General features: G+C 43.5%; 1 protein-coding gene across 2 annotated transcripts in view; it reads left to right on the forward strand.

Annotated features, from left to right (window-relative positions):
• Positions 1 to 18899, forward strand: part of LOC118384215 (ras-related protein Rab-28) — a 50380-nt gene that overhangs the window by 24839 nt on the left and 6642 nt on the right. For both annotated transcript variants that reach the window (XM_052518324.1, XM_035770535.2), the window contains exons 5-6: positions 17187 to 17290; positions 18375 to 18452. In XM_052518324.1, the coding sequence (XP_052374284.1) occupies positions 17187 to 17290; positions 18375 to 18452 (182 nt within the window). The remainder of the gene's footprint in view (positions 1 to 17186; positions 17291 to 18374; positions 18453 to 18899) is intronic.

An 18899-nucleotide genomic window follows, 5' to 3' on the forward strand; every position in this document is an offset into this window, starting at 1 on the left:
CAGCTGTCGTTTTCACAGCTGTCCTTCCTCTCACTCCTCGGCTGCTAAGTGAGTTGGCTCGGCCCTCCCTCACGCAACGTTGGTTCATTGGTTGACACTGCGTGTCTGATTGACAGGAACAACAGGTGAGACTGTTAGTCTGAGCAGACAGTCAGAACGAATGTGTGTGTGCTTTAGCATTTAGGTCTATATTGTTTCATTTATTTTTCGTCTGAATTAATTCTATTCATTTAAATCTTTTGATTATTCTTATCTTAATTTTTTAAATATTTGTATAAATCGATTCAGCTCTTCTGATATGCGATACGGCTCCCAACGTTCACCTACAAGAGCCGGCTCTTAGAGTCGACTTGTTTGCGAAAGACCTATCACCACTAGCTAACTTTAGTTGGTAACTATTTACTAGTGTGCTGATCTGACCAGCCTCAATCGTATCCGTAAATTTGCAGTTGATAGTCGGATTAGATTGTCGTAATAGGGAAAGAAGGGAGCGTATTAAAATGCCTAAATAAAGGTTGGCAATAGGTTTAGCTACCTAAGAATCATGTTTATGGACCAAGAAGCTCAATGCGCACATTCTCGCTTAACTATGATTTGAGTCATTCAGACAGAATTTGCATCGTCGTTTTATTTTTCCTAACCTCGCTCTCCTTGTTAGATATTATGCACATTTATGGCTTGGTAGCAAATGTCATTGCCATTGAGCTAGTTCTCATAGTAGCAGTAAACTACAACAAGTGATATGAGATGTGAAAGGGAGCGGAGTTACAGCCTCATTCTATCCAATCGTAGCAATAGGATCAATTTACAAACGGCCCATTTGTTGACAGATAGCTGAACTAGACAATTGAGTTTTGTCCTGGCAGCCGAGTTGTTTAGAGATGTGTTCCTGACACAGATTTATTTTTATTTATTTTTTCTTCCTGATCACAGAAAATGACAAAAAAAATACTAGTTTCATAAGCATCCGTGATCACAAATCATTATGTTGGAGAAATTTGCATTGAATATATGTTATTTTATATTCTCAAACTAACAGCAGTGCCTATATGATGTGCTTCCATACAGGCACGACATGCTGGAGTGATGATTCTATGCAAATGTCGATCAGTAGACTAATAAGTCTCAAGTGGAAGGCATACAGATTGTCATCTGTAGCACCATAGACTCCACTGATCAGCAAAAACAAGCTCAAATAACTTAATGAATGCACACACTCTTATTGAATATGATTTACCATTCAAATACAATTATTACCATTTTGTTATGTAGTTAGATTGGCGTTAATGCATACATGGCTGGGAAAATGTCCCATTCAATGTCATAACATTTGATATCGGCCTAAAATGTCAGCCATCTGCCTCCTTGACGACCACAAAATCAGTATCGGCCCTAAAAAAATAGTTTGTTCTGTAACTACGACTGTAGTGAATGCACTAACTGGATAAGAGCGTCTGCTAAATAACTAAAATGTAAATGTGTTGCAACCGATAATACCAGATAGGCATTTGTGTGTTGGGGCTCAAGCTAATTATTGTGTTACGATTGAGCTAATTGATAGTGAGGAGCAGGGTCTCCGTAGGCGATGGGAGATGGGATGTTTGCATGCTCTGGGAAGTGACCCTCTGTAATTAAAGACCATCCATCCGGTGGCTACGGGGCCCTCTCCTTTTACTCTAAATCCCCTCCCCGTCCTCCAACCTCCCAGCCCGGACACCACTTTGGATGAGGTAGATCTCCCCCAGTCCGCCCCACTCAAATAAAGACTAATACTGATGACTCTCTTTTCAACATCCCCTCTGACAGATAGGGAGACATTGTTGCCGCCATGTTATTGTAAAATACGCGCACACAGTCCCATTGCATGTGTAATGATGGCTATCGACTGTCCCGCCTTGAACCCACCCCCCCCACCCCGCCCCACCCCAATGATGAACTGCCCACAGAGTGGTGTCTACACAGGAAGCCTCTCGCTAATGTTACTCAACAGGGCCTTTAGGTCAGGGCTTAATCTGCCTGTCTAGAGTAGGGATCCTCTTGTCTTTGCATTAGTGTGCATCTCTTAACGCCCGGGCCTAACGTCAGGCGCCTCTGTATTTAGGCTACATTTTGTATACTACCGGTGAGTGTGTCTGTGTATACGTGTGTGTGTAAGTGCATTATGTATTTAAGCAGCGTATACCCCACTGTCAGGGTCCCCCCCCCTCGCCCACTCAGTCAGTCTGCTCTTCATGGCCGTATTGGTGAGAATTGCCCATATGTGTTTTTGTGATCTTGTGGGAATTGCCCACACAGACGTTTCTGTTTTTCTATAATTGTTGTTCTTATTTTTACCAAGTGCCCGCCCCTCACCCAGTTACAATGCATAGAACAAAAAATATACACCATTCTCGGGGGGGGTTGTAGGTTTCTATGAAATCCAAATGAGTGAAGCAGCCGCCAATCCTCAGAACGTGTTTATGACGTCTGTAATGGAATGACAGACCTAACCAGGCGTTTCATAGCCACACCATCTGTACCATACAAATGTATGTCCACGAGAGGGTCTTCTGGGAGATCCCTTCTCTCTCTCTTAACCACGGACATCTTAGTGTTTCCCTTCATCATTCCCTCACTTATCAAATATGCAGTATGGAAATATGCAGTGTTATTGACTCACGAGTTGCTTTTGGATGTCTACACTATCCTGTACGAACAATCTGAGGGGGTAAATCTTTAAAAATGACGGTATGACTCCCACCATTTATTTTTTACCTATGCAGTGCTTTTGAGACAGACACTAATTTAGCCTCTTTACCTTTACCTACTACTCTTTACACTGACCGCCCTTCTGTGCCCTTTGACAAGTGGGGAACAGCCTCCCCGTTCTTCTGCTTAACACGGCTGTGTAGGGATAAGTTTGCTTGTTAAGCTCGGCGTTGTGCACCCTTTGCCCTCCACATGCTGCCCAGAACCTTATGTTTAATAATGGCACCACTTGTAACAATTCAGGGAGGAAGCCACCCACACAGAAACATGCACACAAACACACACACTGTGCACACTCACACAGAGAAACATAGAGCCACTCAAAAACATAGACACTGAAACACTTGCAGGGGGTGGGCTTTGCTGGGAAAGCATGGGTAATGGAAGAATTCCAAACTCCTGGTCTGTATAAACATACTATAATAGTTTATTTCAGCTCGGCCCAGTTGAACACCGTATGGTACAAAGTATCCTCTCCGGAAAATGTAGACTTCATATCCATGCAGTCTCCCACACTCACGAAAGTAGTGTTTTCCTATATTATTCAAAATTATGTTTGATATTTTATTAGTTTTACTGTCATACATCTTGAATTACTGACGGATAATTGGGCTAGTTAGAGACCTGTGGTTTGTGTAGAGAAAGGTGTCGTGCTGTGTGAGGACAGGATGTAAATGTTTTCATCTCTAGGTGAAAGATGGCACCATTAAATAAATGATCTGGTACTTTTGTATACTTCTTAGCTAATATTTCTGAAAGTAGCGCGCACGAGCTGAAAGTGGTCCCAGAAAATTCCGAACTATGTCACATATGAAGCTCATTTTGCTAGAACTCTAATTGCTAAGGGTCTCATCCAAATGTTGGGAAAATGGCGAAGCACAGCTTCCAGAAAGATGGTTGTTTCAAACTTGCTTCTGCCCATAGATTATGCATGTAAGAATACTGTTCATTGACTAGAAGATCAGCACAAAGCTCAGGACCCTGGCACTGGAACCTCCATTTGCAACTGGATCCTGTCCTTTCTAACAGGCCGCCCCCAGGTGGTGAGGGTAAGCAACAACACATCTGCCACGCTGACCATCAACACTGGGGCTTCTCAACGGTGTGTGCTCCTTCCACTTCTGTACTCCCTATTCACCCACGACCACTTCGCCACGCACGACTCCAACACCAACATAAAGTTAGCTGATGACACGATGCGGTAGGACTGATCACTGACAACGATGAAGCAGCCTACAGGGAGGAGGTCAGAGACCTGGGAGTGTGGTGCCGGGACAACAACCTCTCCCTCAATGTCAGCAAGACAAAGGAGCTGATCGTGGACGACAGACAACATCCACATCGATGGGGCTGCCGAGGAGCGGGTTGAGAGTTTCAAGTACCTCAATGTCCACATTTCCTAAGGAAATAACATGGTCCACACACACAGTTGTGAAGAGGGCACGACAGCACCCATTACCCCTCAGCAGGCTGAAAAGATGTAGCATGAGCCCCCAGATCCTCAAGTTCTACAGCTGCACCATTGAGAGCATATTGACTGGCTGCATCACTGCTTGATATGGCATCTGCAAGGCACCCGACCCAAAGGCGCGTCAGACGGTGGCGAGTACGGCCCAGTACATCACTGGGGCTAAATTCCTAGCCGTCCAGGACCTCTATACAGGCTTATTCTGAAATTGATGAAATTGTTGTTGTTTTTTTACCTCATCAATCTACACACAATACCCCATAATGACAAAGCAAAAACAGGTTGTTAACTTTTTGCTAATGTAAAAAAAAAAAAAAAAATTGAAATATAACATTTACTTAAGTATTCAGACCCTTTACTCAGGACTTTGTTGAAGCACCTTTGGCAAATCGGAAAGATGGCTAGGAGCAAGCCCATGTAATGCTTTGTAGGTTAGCAGTAAAATCTTGAAATCAGCCCTTGCCTTAACAGGAAGCCAGTGTAGGGAGCACTGGAGTAATATGATGATTTTTTTTTTGGTTCTAGTCAAGATTCAGCTGTATTTAGCACTAAATTACGTTTATTTAGGTCTTAAACAATATAACTGCCAACGATAAAAGACAGTACTTGTGCAGCCATCTTCATCGACCTGGCCAAGACATTCGACTCTGTCAATCACCTGTATTCTTATCGGCAGACTCAACAGCCTTGGTTTCTCAAATGACTGCCTCTCCTGGTTCACTAACTACTTCTCAGAGTTCCGTGTGTCAAATCGGAGGGCGTGTTGTCCTGACCTCTGGCACAGGGTTCAATTCTCGGGCCGACTCTATTCTCTGTATACATCAACGATGTTGCTCTTGCTGCTGGTGATTCACTGATCCACCTTTACGCAGACGACACCATTCTGTATCTTCTGGCCCTTCTTTGGACACTGTGTTAACTAACCTCCAAACGAGCTTCAACGCCATACATATATGCCATATCTCCTTCCGGGTCCTCCAACTGCTCTTAAATGCTAGTAAAAGGAAATGCATGCTCTTCAACCGATCGCTGCCCGCACCCGCCCGTCCAGAGTAGTGATGCTAGTCGGGCGGTTCTGACTTAGAATTACTCTCCAGAGTTACATCAAACATCTCCAATCCAAAGTTAAATCTAAAATTTGCTTCCTATTTCGCAACAAAGCAACCTTCACTCATGCTGCCATGCTACCCTCGTAAAACTGACCATCCTACCGATCCTCGACTTCGGTGATGTCATTTACAAAATAGCCTCCGACACTCTACTCAGCAAACTGGATGCAGTCTATCACAGTGCCATCCGTTTTGGCACCAAAGCCCCATATACTACCCACCACTCCGACCTGTATGCTCTAGTCGGCTGGCCCTCGCTACATATTCATCGCCAAACCCACTGGCTCCAGGCCATATAAGTCTTTGCTAGGTAAAGCTCCACCTTATCTCAACTCACTGGTCATCATCGCAACATCCACCCATAGCACGTGCTCTAGCAGGTATATCTCACTGGTCATCCCCAAAGCCAACAACTCATTTGGCCGCCTTTCCTTCCAGTTCTCTGCTGCCAATGACTGGAAGGAATTGCAAAAATCACTGAAGTTGGAGACTTATGTCTCCCTAACTAACTTTTAAGCGTCAGCTGTCAGAGCAGCTTACCAAATCGCTGCAGCTGCACAGAGCCCATCTGTAAATAGCCCATCCAACCAACTACCTACCTCATCCCCATATTCGTTTTAGTTTTTCTGCTCTTTTGCATACCAGTATTTCTACTTGCACATCCTCATCTGCACATATCACTCCAGTGTAAATTACTTCATTTGCAAATCAAATCAAATCAAATCAAATTTATTTATATAGCCCTTCGTACATCAGCTGATATCTCAAAGTGCTGTACAGAAACCCAGCCTAAAACCCCAAACAGCAAACAATGCAGGTGTAAAAGCACGGTGGCTAGGAAAAACTCCCTAGAAAGGCCAAAACCTAGGAAGAAACCTAGAGAGGAACCGGGCTATGTGGGGTGGCCAGTCCTCTTCTGGCTGTGCCGGGTAGAGATTATAACAGAACATGACCAAGATGTTCAAATGTTCATAAATGACCAGCATGGTCGAATAATAATAAGGCAGAACAGTTGAAACTGGAGCAGCAGCACAGTCAGGTGGACTGGGGACAGCAAGGAGCCTTCATGTCAGGTAGTCCTGGGGCACGGTCCTAGGGCTCAGGTCAGTTGAAACTGGAGCAGGAGCATGGCCAGGTGGACTGGGGACAGCAAGGAGTCCTCATGTCAGGTAGTCCTGGGACATGGTCCTAGGGCTCAGGTCCTCCGAGAGAGAGAAAGAAAGAGAGAAGGAGAGAATTAGAGAACGCACACTTAGATTCACACAGGACACCGAATAGGACAGGAGAAGTACTCCAGATATAACAAACTGACCCCAGCCCCCCGACACATAAACTACTGCAGCATAAATACTGGAGGCTGAGACAGGAGGGGTCAGGAGACACTGTGGCCCCATCCGAGGACACCCCCGGACAGGGCCAAACAGGAAGGATATAACCCCACCCACTTTGCCAAAGCACATCCCCCACACCACTAGAGGGATATCTTCAACCACCAACTTACCATCCTGAGACAAGGCCGAGTATAGCCCACAAAGATCCCCGCCACGGTACAACCCAAGGGGGGGGGGGGCAACCCAGACAGGCCGACCACAACAGTGAATCAACCCACCCAGGTGACGCACCCCCCCCAGGGACGGCACGAGAGAGCCCCAGCAAGCCAGTGACTCAGCCCCGTAACAGGGTTAGAGGCAGAGAATCCCAGTGGAAAGAGGGGAACCGGCCAGGCAGAGACAGCAAGGGCGGTTCGTTGCTCCAGAGCCTTTCCGTTCACCTTCCCACTCCTGGGCCAGACTACACTCAATCATATGACCCACTGAAGAGATGAGTCTTCAGTAAAGACTTAAAGGTTGAGACCGAGTTTGCGTCTCTGACATGGGTAGGCAGACCGTTCCATAAAAATGGAGCTCTATAGGAGAAAGCCCTGCCTCCAGCTGTTTGCTTAGAAATTCTAGGGACAATTAGGAGGCCTGCGTCTTGTGACCGTAGCGTACGTGTAGGTATGTACGGCAGGACCAAATCAGAGAGGTAGGTAGGAGCAAGCCCATGTAATGCTTTGTAGGTTAGCAGTAAAACCTTGAAATCAGCCCTTGCTTTGACAGGAAGCCAGTGTAGAGAGGCTAGCACTGGAGTAATATGATCAAATTTTTTGGTTCTAGTCAGGATTCTAGCAGCCGTATTTAGCACTAACTGAAGTTTATTTAGTGCTTTATCCGGGTAGCCGGAAAATAGAGCATTGCAGTAGTCTAACCTAGAAGTGACAAAAGCATGGATTAATTTTTCTGCATCATTTTTGGACAGAAAGTTTCTGATTTTGCAATGTTACGTAGATGGAAAAAGCTGTCCTCGAAATGGTCTTGATATGTTCTTCAAAAGAGAGATCAGGGTCCAGAGTAACGCCGAGGTCCTTCACAGTTTTATTTGAGACGACTGTACAACCATTAAGATTAATTGTCAGATTCAACAGAAGATCTCTTTGTTTCTTGGGACCTAGAACAAGCATCTCTGTTTTGTCCGAGTTTAATAGTAGAAAGTTTGCAGCCATCCACTTCCTTATGTCTGAAACACATGCTTCTAGCGAGGGCAATTTTGGGGCTTCACCATGTTTCATTGAAATGTACAGCTGTGTGTCATCCGCATAGCAGTGAAAGTTTACATTATGTTTTCGAATAACATCCCCAAGAGGTAAAATATATAGTGAAAACAATAGTGGTCCTAAAACAGAACCTTGAGGAACACCGAAATGTACAGTTGATTTGTCAGAGGACAAACCATTCACAGAGACAAACTGATATCTTTCCGACAGATAAGATCTAAACCAGGCCAGAACTTGTCCGTGTAGACCAATTTGGGTTTCCAATCTCTCCAAAAGAATGTGGTGATCGATGGTATCAAAAGCAGCACTAAGGTCTAGGAGCACGAGGACAGATGCAGAGCCTCGGTCCGATGCCATTAAAATGTCATTTACCACCTTCACAAGTGCCGTCTCAGTGCTATGATGGGGTCTAAAACCAGACTGAAGCATTTCGTATACATTGTTTGTCTTCAGGAAGGCAGTGAGTTGCTGCGCAACAGCCTTCTCTAAAATCTTTGAGAGGAATGGAAGATTCGATATAGGCCGATAGTTTTTTATATTTTCTGGGTCAAGGTTTGGCTTTTTCAAGAGAGGCTTTATTACTGCCACTTTTAGTGAGTTTGGTACACATCCAGTGGATAGAGAGCCGTTTATTATGTTCAACATAGGAGGGCCAAGCACAGGAAGCAGCTCTTTCAGTAGTTTAGTTGGAATAGGGTCCAGTATACAGCTTGAAGGTTTAGAGGCCATGATTATTTTCATCATTGTGTCAAGAGATATAGTACTAAAACACTTGAGCGTCTCTCTTGATCCTAGGTCCTGGCAGAGTTGTGCAGACTCAGGACAACTGAGGTTTGGAGGAATACGCAGGTTTAAAGAGGAGTCCGTAATTTGCTTTCTAATAATCATAATCTTTTCTTCAAAGAAGTTCATGAATTTATCACTGCTAAAGTGAAAGTCATCCTCTCTTGGGGAATGCTGCTTTTTAGTTAGCTTTGCCACAGTATCAAAAAGGAATTTCGGATTGTTCTTATTTTCCTCAATTAAGTTAGAAAAATAGGACGATCGAGCAGCAGTAAGGGCTCTTCGGTACTGCACGGTACCGTCCTTCCAAGCTAGTCGGAAGACTTCCAGTTTGGTGTGGCGCCATTTCCGTTCCAATTTTCTGGAAGCTTGCTTCAGAGCTCGGGTATTTTCTGTGTACCAGGGAGCTAGTTTCTTATGAGACATTTTTTTAGTTTTTAGGGGTGCAACTGCATCTAGGGTATTGCGCAAGGTTAAATTGAGATCCTCAGTTAGGTGGTTAACGGATTTTTGTCCTCTGGCGTCCTTGGGTAGGCAGAGGGAGTCTGGAAGGGCATCAAGGAATCTTTGTGTTGTCTGTGAATTTATAGCACGACTTTTGATGTTCCTTGGTTGGGGTCTGAGCAGATTATTTGTTGCAATTGCAAACGTAATAAAATGGTGGTCCGATAGTCCAGGATTATGAGGAAAAACATTAAGATCCACAACATTTATTCCATGGGACAAAACTAGGTCCAGCGTATGACTGTGACAGTGAGTGGGTCCAGAGACATGTTGGACAAAACCCACTGAGTCGATGATGGCTCCAAAAGCCTTTTGGAGTGGGTCTGTGGACTTTTCCATGTGAATATTAAAGTCACCAAAGATTAGAATATTATCTGCAATGACTACAAGGTCTGATAGGAATTCAGGGAACTCAGTGAGAAACGCTGTATATGGCCCAGGAGGCCTGTAAACAGTAGCTATAAAAAGTGATTGAGTAGGCTGCATAGATTTCATGACTAGAAGCTCAAAAGACGAAAACGTCATTTTTTTTTTTTTGTAAATTGAAATTTGCTATCGTAAATGTTAGCAACACCTCCGCCTTTGCGGGATGCACGGGGATATGGTCACTAGTGTAGCCAGGAGGTGAGGCCTCATTTAACACAGTAAATTCATCAGGCTTAAGCCATGTTTCAGTCAGGCCAATCACATCAAGATTATGATCAGTGATTAGTTCATTGACTATAATTGCCTTTGAAGTAAGGGATCTAACATTAAGTAGCCCTATTTTGAGATGTGAGGTATCATGATCTCTTTCAGTAATGACAGGAATGGAGGTGGTCTTTATCCTAGTGAGATTGCTAAGGCGAACACCGCCATGTTTAGTTTTGCCCAACCTAGGTCGAGGCACAGACACGGTCTCAATGGTGATAGCTGAGCTGACTACACTGACTATGCTAGTGGCAGACTCCACTATGCTGGCAGGCTGGCTAATAGCCTGCTGCCTGGCCTGCACCCTATTTCATTGTGGAGCTAGAGGAGTTAGAGCCCTGTCTATGTTGGCAGATAAGATGAGAGCACCCTCCAGCTAGGATGGAGTCCGTCACTCCTCAGCAGGTCAGGCTTGGTCCTGTTTGTGGGTGAGTCCCAGAAAGAGGGCCAATTATCTACAAATTCTATCTTTTGGGAGGGGCAGAAAACAGTTTTCAACCAGCGATTGAGTTGTGAGACTCTGCTGTAGAGCTCATCACTCCCCTAACTGGGAGGGGGCCAGAGACAATTACTCGATGCCGACACATCTTTCTAGCTGATATGCACGCAGAAGCTATGTTGCGCTTGGTGATCTCTGACTGTTTCATCCTAACATCGTTGGTGCCGACGTGGATAACAATATCTCTATACTCTCTACACTCGCCAGTTTTAGCTTTAGCCAGCACCATCTTCAGATTAGCCTTAACGTCGGTAGCCCTGCCCCCGGGTAAACAGTGTATGATCGCTGGATGATTCGCTTTAAGTCTAATACTGCGGGTAATGGAGTCGCCAATGACTAGAGTTTTCAATTTGTCAGAGCTAATGGTGGGAAGCTTCGGCGTCTCAGACCCCGTAACGGGAGGAGTAGAGACCAGAGAAGACTCGGCCTCTGACACCGACCCGCTGCTTAATGGGGAAAACCGGTTGAAAGTTTCTGTCTGCTGAATGAGCGACACCGGTTGAGCGTTCCTACAGCATTTCCTTCCAGAAACCGTGAGAAAGTTGTCCGGCTGCGGGGACTGTGCCAGGGGATTTATACTACTATCTGCACTTACTGGTGGCACAGACGCTGTTTCATCCTTTCCTACACTGAAATTACCCTTGCCTAACGATTGCGTCTGAAGCTGGGCTTGCAGTACAGCTATCCTCGCCGTAAGGCGAGCACAGCGGCTGCAATTAGAAGGCATCATGTTAATGTTACTACTTAGCTTCGGCTGTTGGAGGTCCTGACGAATCGTGTCCAGATAAAGCGTCCGGAGTGAAAAAGTTGAGGAAAAAATAAATATATGAACGGTAATTAAAAAGTGAAACCCGTAAAGTTGTCATGTAGCAAAATAGGTTGGCAACAAAACGCACAGCAATTCGAAAACAAGCCTGCAAGTTGTGACCGGAAAATTTGCACACACTGTATACAGATTTTTTTGTTTGTTATTGACTGTTGTTCTCTGTTCTTGTTGCACTGCTTTGCTTTATCTTGGCCAGGTTGCAGTTAGTTGTAAATGAGAACTGAACCTTTAACCTGGTTAAAAAATAAAAATGCTTTCTGGTATCTAAGAGCTCCCGAAGCCACTCCTGCATTGTTTTGGCTGTGTGCTTAGGGTCGTTGTCTTGTTGGAAGGGGAACCTTCGCCCCAGTCTGAGGTCCTGAGTGCTCTGGAGCCGGTTTTCATCAATGATCTTGTTGTACTTTGCTCCGTTCATGTTTGCCTTGATTTTGACTAGTCTCCGAGGCTCTGTCGCTAAAAAACATCCCCACAGCATGATTCTGCCACCACCGTGATTCACTGTAATGTTGGTGCCAGGTTTCCTCCAGACATGACGCTTGGCATTCAGGCCAAAGAGTTTTTGCTCTGACCTGCACTGTCAACTGTGGTACCTTTATATAGACAGGTGTGTGCCTTTCCAAATCATGTCCAATCAATAGAATTTACCACAGGTGGACTCCAATCAAGTTGTAGAAACATTCTCAAGGACGATCAGTGAAAACCAGATGCATCTGAGCTCAATTTCGAGTCTCTTTGCAAAGTTATAAAAACCCTTTGCTAACATTTCTAAAAACCTGTTTTCTCTTTGTCATTATGAGGTATTGTGTGTAGATTGCTGAGGATTTAATTTAATCAATTTTAGGATATGGTTGTAACGTAACAAAGTGGAAATAAATCAAGGGATCTGAATACTTTCCGAGGGCACTGTAGCTAGAATCTGTTTTGAAGAGATTGTACTTTTGTTTTGTTGCAATTTAAACACTATTTGTGGTTGTCATTAGCAGTCCTTGCAAGAATGAAAATATGTATTATTTCTGGCAATGAATTCTAACAAAAAATATAATTCATGCCAACATATCAGTCATTGCATTCCTATATTATTATATGCAGTATTGTTTTATTGTATTTTTAAAACTTAATTTACAGAACATTATTAAGTCTTCTATCTTGGCATGTAGGAACTTGTAAGTAATGGTCAAGTTTTTTGACCCAAATGTATACGTGGCCCATGTTTATTTTCATTCGGGAGGCACTTTGAGTCTCTTGGTGAGTATTGTTTCTCTGGTATTCCTGTGTGAGGGAACGTAATAACTTAGGCTAACTCTCCCAGCGACTGCAGGAGCAAAATAACATATGCCTACTCTCCCATGTCTTAAGATTGGCTCACAAATTCTATAAGTTAGTCTTTCGTAATTATGGAGCAGGTTTTTCGAAATTAACATTTAGTCTATTGCTTTGTTTAATGAATTGCATTTTGGTAGGCCATTTTGGCTGACAGAATTGGGCCTGGTCCTTTACACACAATGTCTTACCAAATATTCAGTATTTTTTTTGTGTTCTTGCAACTCATCAAACAATGTGTTTCTAGTATTTCTAGGGATATACTGTAAGTTCTAACCCTATTTGCACACGTCTTTTTTTCTTTGCATCCACAATAGGTCCAGGTGTGTTTTAAACTGTCACCTATATGACTATGCAATGATAGAAGACAACAAGGGTTGTTTGTCTTTGTATGGCCTGTCATGACAGCACAGAGAAACCTTATTTTAATTGCTTTATCTTCACTTCTCCCCATTGTCAAGTTTACTTAGTGTCCTGCCACTCCACGGCCCCAGTGTGTTAATGTTGGCTAATCTGACTCTGACAGATGATTGATAACCACTCCCAAGTGTGCAGGATCCAAAGGATTAGCACGGTTTACTTCTTGTAGCATGCGGGGTACGTTCCCTCTAAGTCACGCTAATTAATAACGTGCTGACGCCTAGAAGACAGCCATGTTTATGCGGGCGGAGAGATGCGACAACGTGTGTGTGTGTGTGTGTGTGTGTGTGTGTGTGTGTGTGTGTGTGTGTGTGTGTCTGTCTGTCTGTCCAGGGGGACTAAAAAGGTTTGTAAGTTCCAGACTCCTATGTCATGACACATACAATAACTTTTTCCCAGTTAGGTGGTGCCAATATTCTTAGAATGATTCACATGACAACAACAAAAATCACAAAACACTGTCTAAAAATGTGCCTTTCTCTTGGAAATGTCTATGGATGGTGGCTGTCCTTTTTATATTTGGGTTATTAATAATACTGGAGGGCACTGTTTACATTGCTCTTCAGAACACACACATGCGCGCGCACACACACACTCTCGCCCACACACACACACCCCAAAACCAAGGGGCATGAGAACAAGAGAAAACACTGACTGCTTGAATGAAGCTTCACACAAAGAGCAAAACTCGGAGGGACGAGAGAAATTCAACTCCATACAGTAGCCTACTACCTCCTCCGTCTCCCATAGACACATCTGCACCAGATACTGGGCGTGGCCATCTCGTCACACAAATCCAGTAACAGTGGGAAGCTATTGCTTTCAGCAGCAAGACCCCCAGATGACCTTCCCTTGTGACTCAGGTGTGACCCTGTATTGGGGAAGGGGAGAAGTGAAACTCCTGGTATCACTGTGACAGGTTAAAGGAAATATTCATAGCCTGTTATACATTAAAAAGTATTAGTAAGTTCATAGTATGTGAGGATCTTAAAACATCTAAGGTTAAAAAGATTCATTCAGTATTAGTTGATAGAAATTGATAACAATCATATAATTGTGTTAAAGTTCAAATCTGTCAAAGGGTACGAATTGTGAGAGTAATGTGTAAACGTTATATTGATTACTTTATTTTGTGGTGCCTAAAAGTGTTCATCTGTGATCTACGAAATGCTCTTAATATATGAGCCGGAGATCGATTGCTCTGGTCTCCACCCATATTCCTGGGAAAAATCGCGGTCTTTTCTCGTTGAACTAAAAGTTGAATTGAAAATACAACACCGTATCACTCTCGTGATTATTTCTCCCCTGTTTTCAGGGGCGTAACAACTGCACCAGAGTTGAATGCACAGAGACACAGGCACAATGGCTAGAAAGGAAAGCACTAGCATTGTACCCATTCTGTAAATCATCGTGGTGTTGACAGACCTAGTTTTTAGGCCATTGTGTGCACCTTTTAAAGGCCTGATTTCTAAATCAGCTTTTTCTCAACAGACACCCATACTTCTGGGTAGAGCTGGGCTCTTTTGACTTGGTCCATGTAGAGCTAAATGTGCTTCAGGGGTCAACTCTACTATGCCTATGTTATGGAATGCGTGACACTGTGCTTAAATCGCACCTGGAAATGGAGGCCTTGGGACTCTGAATTAGGGTTGCAAAGCTACTGGTAATTTACCAAAGTTAACTGAAACTTCAGCAATTTAGCTAATTAACAGAATCTATGGCAAACCATCATAACTTTGGTAACTTAAATAACTTTATATATATAGTATTTGTTTGTTTTATCTGTCCATATTGTCCATGCGTTTCTACTAGATAGATCATGATTAAAGAGAAAATGGCCTAATTAATTTGAAAAAGTACATAATCAACAATGGCATTATTTTCAATGCTCTGCAACTTTTCCAACTATTTACTTTTTTCACAACTGCCACCAGTTTGATGCCAAATTATTGACAACAAATACATAGTTCTAGTAAATCAATAAAAGTGTGTATAAAAAATATGAAGGATATTTAATGATGAAACAATGGTATTAACTAAGTTTATGGTTTAATAATGATAATGTTTTTATAATAAAATAATTGTATTTAATGATCTCCTATACAGGCATTCGGAAAGTATTCAGACCTTCACTTTTTCCACAGTTTGTTACTTTACAGCTTTATTCTAATATGGATTAAATAAAACATTTTCCCCAATCTACACACAATACCCCATAATGACTAAGCGAAAACAACAGGTGAGGTTGAGGTCGAAGGAATTGTCCGTAGAGCTCCAAGACAGGATTGTGTCGAGGCACAGATCTGGGGAAGGGTACATAAACACTTCTGCAGCATTGAAGGTCCCCAAGAACACAGTGACCTCCAAGATACTTAAATTGAAGTAGTTTGGCCGAACGTCCAGCACTAGGAAGTTCCGAACTGAGAAATCTGGGGAGAAGGGCCTTGGTCAGGCAGGTGACCAAGAACCCTATGGTCACTCTGACAGAGCTCCAGAGTTCATCTGTGGAGATGGGAGAACCTTCCAGGAGGACAACCATTTCTGAAGGACTCTACCAATCAGGCATTTATGGTAGAATGGCCAGACGGAAGCCCTCTTAGGGTTTGCCAAAAGGCACCTAAAGGACTCTGACCATAAGAAATAAGATTCTGTGGTCTGATAAAACATAGATTGAACTCTTTGGCCTTCCAACAAGACAACGACCCTAAGCACACAGCCAAGACAATGCAGGAGTGGCTTTGGGACAAGTCTCTGAATGTCCTTAAGTGGCCCAGCCAGAGCCCGGACTTGAACCTGATCGAACATCTCTAGATGTAGAGATGTAGAGAGACCTGAAAATAGCTGTGCAGCAATGCTCCCCAACCCTATATGACAGAGCTTGAGAGGATCTGTAGAGAAGAATGGGAGAAACTCTCCAAATACAACACTCCCCAAGCTTGTAGCGTCATACCCAAGAAGACTCGAGGCTGTAATCTCTGTCAAAGGTGCTTCAACAAAGTGCTGAGTAAAGGGTCTGAATACTTCAGACTTCACAAAATCGATGGCCCCATGAGGGAGGAAAATTATGTGGATATATTGAAGCAACATCTCAAGACATCAGTCAGGAAGTTAAAGCTTGGTTGCCCAAATGGACAATGACTGCAAGCATAATTCCAATGTTGTTTGCAAAATGCCTTAAGGGCAACAAAGTCAAGGTATTGGAGTGGCCATCACAAAGCCCTGACCTAAATCCCGTTAGAAAATTTGTGAGCAGATCTGAAAAAGCGTGTGCGAGCAAGGAGGCCTACAAACCTGACTCAGTTACACCAGCTCTGTCAGGAGGAATGTGCCAAAATTCACCCTACTTATTATGGGAAGCTTGTGGAAGGCAATGTTTGACCGAAGTTAAACAATTTAATGGCAATGCTACCAAATACTAATTGAGTGTATGTAAACTTCTGACCCACTGGGAATGTGATGAAAGAAATCAAATCTGAAGTAAATCACACTCTACTATTATTCTAACATTTCACATTCTTAAAATAGTGGTGATCCTAACTGACCTAAGACAGGGAAGTTTTACTAGGATTAAATTTGAGGAATTGTGAAAGACTGAGTTTAAATGTATTTGGCTAAGGTGTATGTACACTTCCGACTTCAACTGTGTTGTGTGCCAGATTTTCTAAACCTGATTTTGCTTTGTAATTATGGGCTATTGTGTGTCGATTGAGGGGGGGGGGGGACAATTGAATACATTTTAGAATAAGGCTGAAACTCTCAAAATGTGGAGAAAGTGTCTGAACTTTCCGACTGCATTGTATGTGATAAGGCCACACAGACAGCCAGCGGTAATTACAGACACCTGTGACAATATGAAGTAGCCAAAGGGGCCACTAGATGTGATAGATTGCATCAAATCCTTGAAAGATACCAACAAACTGATAGTTTACTGGTAAAATTATTACGTTTCCCGGAATATACCCTCCCTCTATAACCCTAGTTTCCCCCGAAAAGGAGAAAAATTACAAAAAGGTGCCTTAACTGAACGTGACACAACAATTAAATGATGTTGCCAATTATCTACGTCAGGCAGACCCTGAGTGTATCTTGAGCTGGTGTAAACCTCATAATTTCTGTGCAAGTCCAGAAATGAGGTTCGCTCTGTCTGTGTACTGTGTAACCCTGTGTGAAGTCAATCTTGCTATCGGTGTAATTTGCTGACATATTGCTCTGCATTTCGTCCACAGTTGACCTGGAGCACATGAGGACAGTGAAGGCTGACAAACACCAGCGCTTCTGCCAAGACAACGGCCTCATCAGTCAGTTCGTATCAGCCAAGACCGGAGACTCAGTGAGTCAGTTTACCCAGTAAATTACATCAAAAGTGACGCTGTAACGGTTTTGACTTGAGGTTATTATTTATAGGGGTGCCAGGTAGGTTGTGCCTACCAGAGAAAACATTGGTTTCTCCTTTTAGTTTGGGTGGGAATGAGTCCCATCTGGTCCGTCAAGTCTACACCAATACAAAGGACTTATGTAAAAGTCAGAATGGAAATAAACTTTTCATAAACCCTTAAAACATTGGAAAGAACTTCAAAAACAACTATATTCTGTTGCGTGGGTTGTATTAGCAACAACAATCATTACACATATAATAATATCACAATGAGTTCTGGTTCCTCCAGAAATGTCCTGTACCTCAGGCCTAAAAAGAGTCCAGCCCCTTAAAGGAGTTCAGTGAACTCGAGTGACTTTTGTCACGCAATGTTTGTCCGTTCATTCAGTGTAGCGTAAACCCAGTACTAAACATACAATCAATATAACAATAATTTTACCACAGAACTTTAAAGCGTATCAACTCTTACTAAGTCCTCAACTACAACTAACTACATAAATCATCACAGTATACCTCACATCAAAACAAATTAAATACCGTATACAAAAAGGTTGTAGTCAGTCGGTCAGTCAGACAATCCAATCCGCCACGGAGAGGTGTAGTCCACGGACGCAAAGAGTGGATCCGATCCTGGGTAAACTCTCTTAGGCTACAAAACACACGTTTAACGGCTACAAAACAAACGGAATAGAGAAGCTTCGGGAACTGAGGGTTGAACACATCCTCATTCACGTCTCCATCACAACCCCACTTTTGCGTAGCTGATGCTGGCTATTTAATTGGGAATTAAAGGGAAAGTGCCCTATTGGAAGGAGCTGCACTGAGACGGTTCAGAAAAATTCAGGGCCGTCACAACGCGCACACACACCACCAACAACAACAACAACAACAACAACAAAATGACCACTGAAATACTTTGCTGTGATGATGACTAAGCAAAATTGATGCGGAGCAATATTTGTTTATTTGCGCACATTGCGAGCATATTCTGTGTTTCTGCTCATCGCTCTTTCCTTTTGCCACCCTGCCTTCCCTTCAGGTGTTCCTGGCATTCCAGAGAGTGGCTGCAGAGATTCTGGGGGTGAAGCTCAACAAAGCAGAGATTGAGCAGTCCCAGGTGAGTCTTCATTAGGCCTTTCTCTTGCGTTTCCCAGAGAGAATTATATAGCAGCTCCTCGAGTCATGTCGCCATTTTTTGGGGGACGGTTTCTTCTAACCACACGCATGTACACAAGGTCAAACGGAGTGCGCCAGGTCACGAGTTCACCGCACCTGGTAGAGGACTCTTGTTACTCCTGTGATGCTGTACCTGTGACTGACACTGTCCATCTGTAAATACAGCCATGTTGTTGATGTTAGAGCCCAATGGTGTGTGAAGCGAGAGGTCAAGAGGTTGGAAGGTTTGTCTGCATCTTCTGATTTATTGTGTTTATCTCCCGCCGATGTGGGCTGAACGGGGCCTCCTAGCTCGGCCTCGATGAACCAGCCAGACCAGGTGGCCTTGTCACTGGTGGCAGCGGTGGGATTAAGGCAGGGCATCTCCCCAAGAGGCATTAATCCTGGC

The sequence above is a fragment of the Oncorhynchus keta genome, chromosome 5 (assembly GCF_023373465.1).
Source record: "Oncorhynchus keta strain PuntledgeMale-10-30-2019 chromosome 5, Oket_V2, whole genome shotgun sequence".
In the NCBI taxonomy this organism is placed as follows: domain Eukaryota; kingdom Metazoa; phylum Chordata; class Actinopteri; order Salmoniformes; family Salmonidae; genus Oncorhynchus; species Oncorhynchus keta.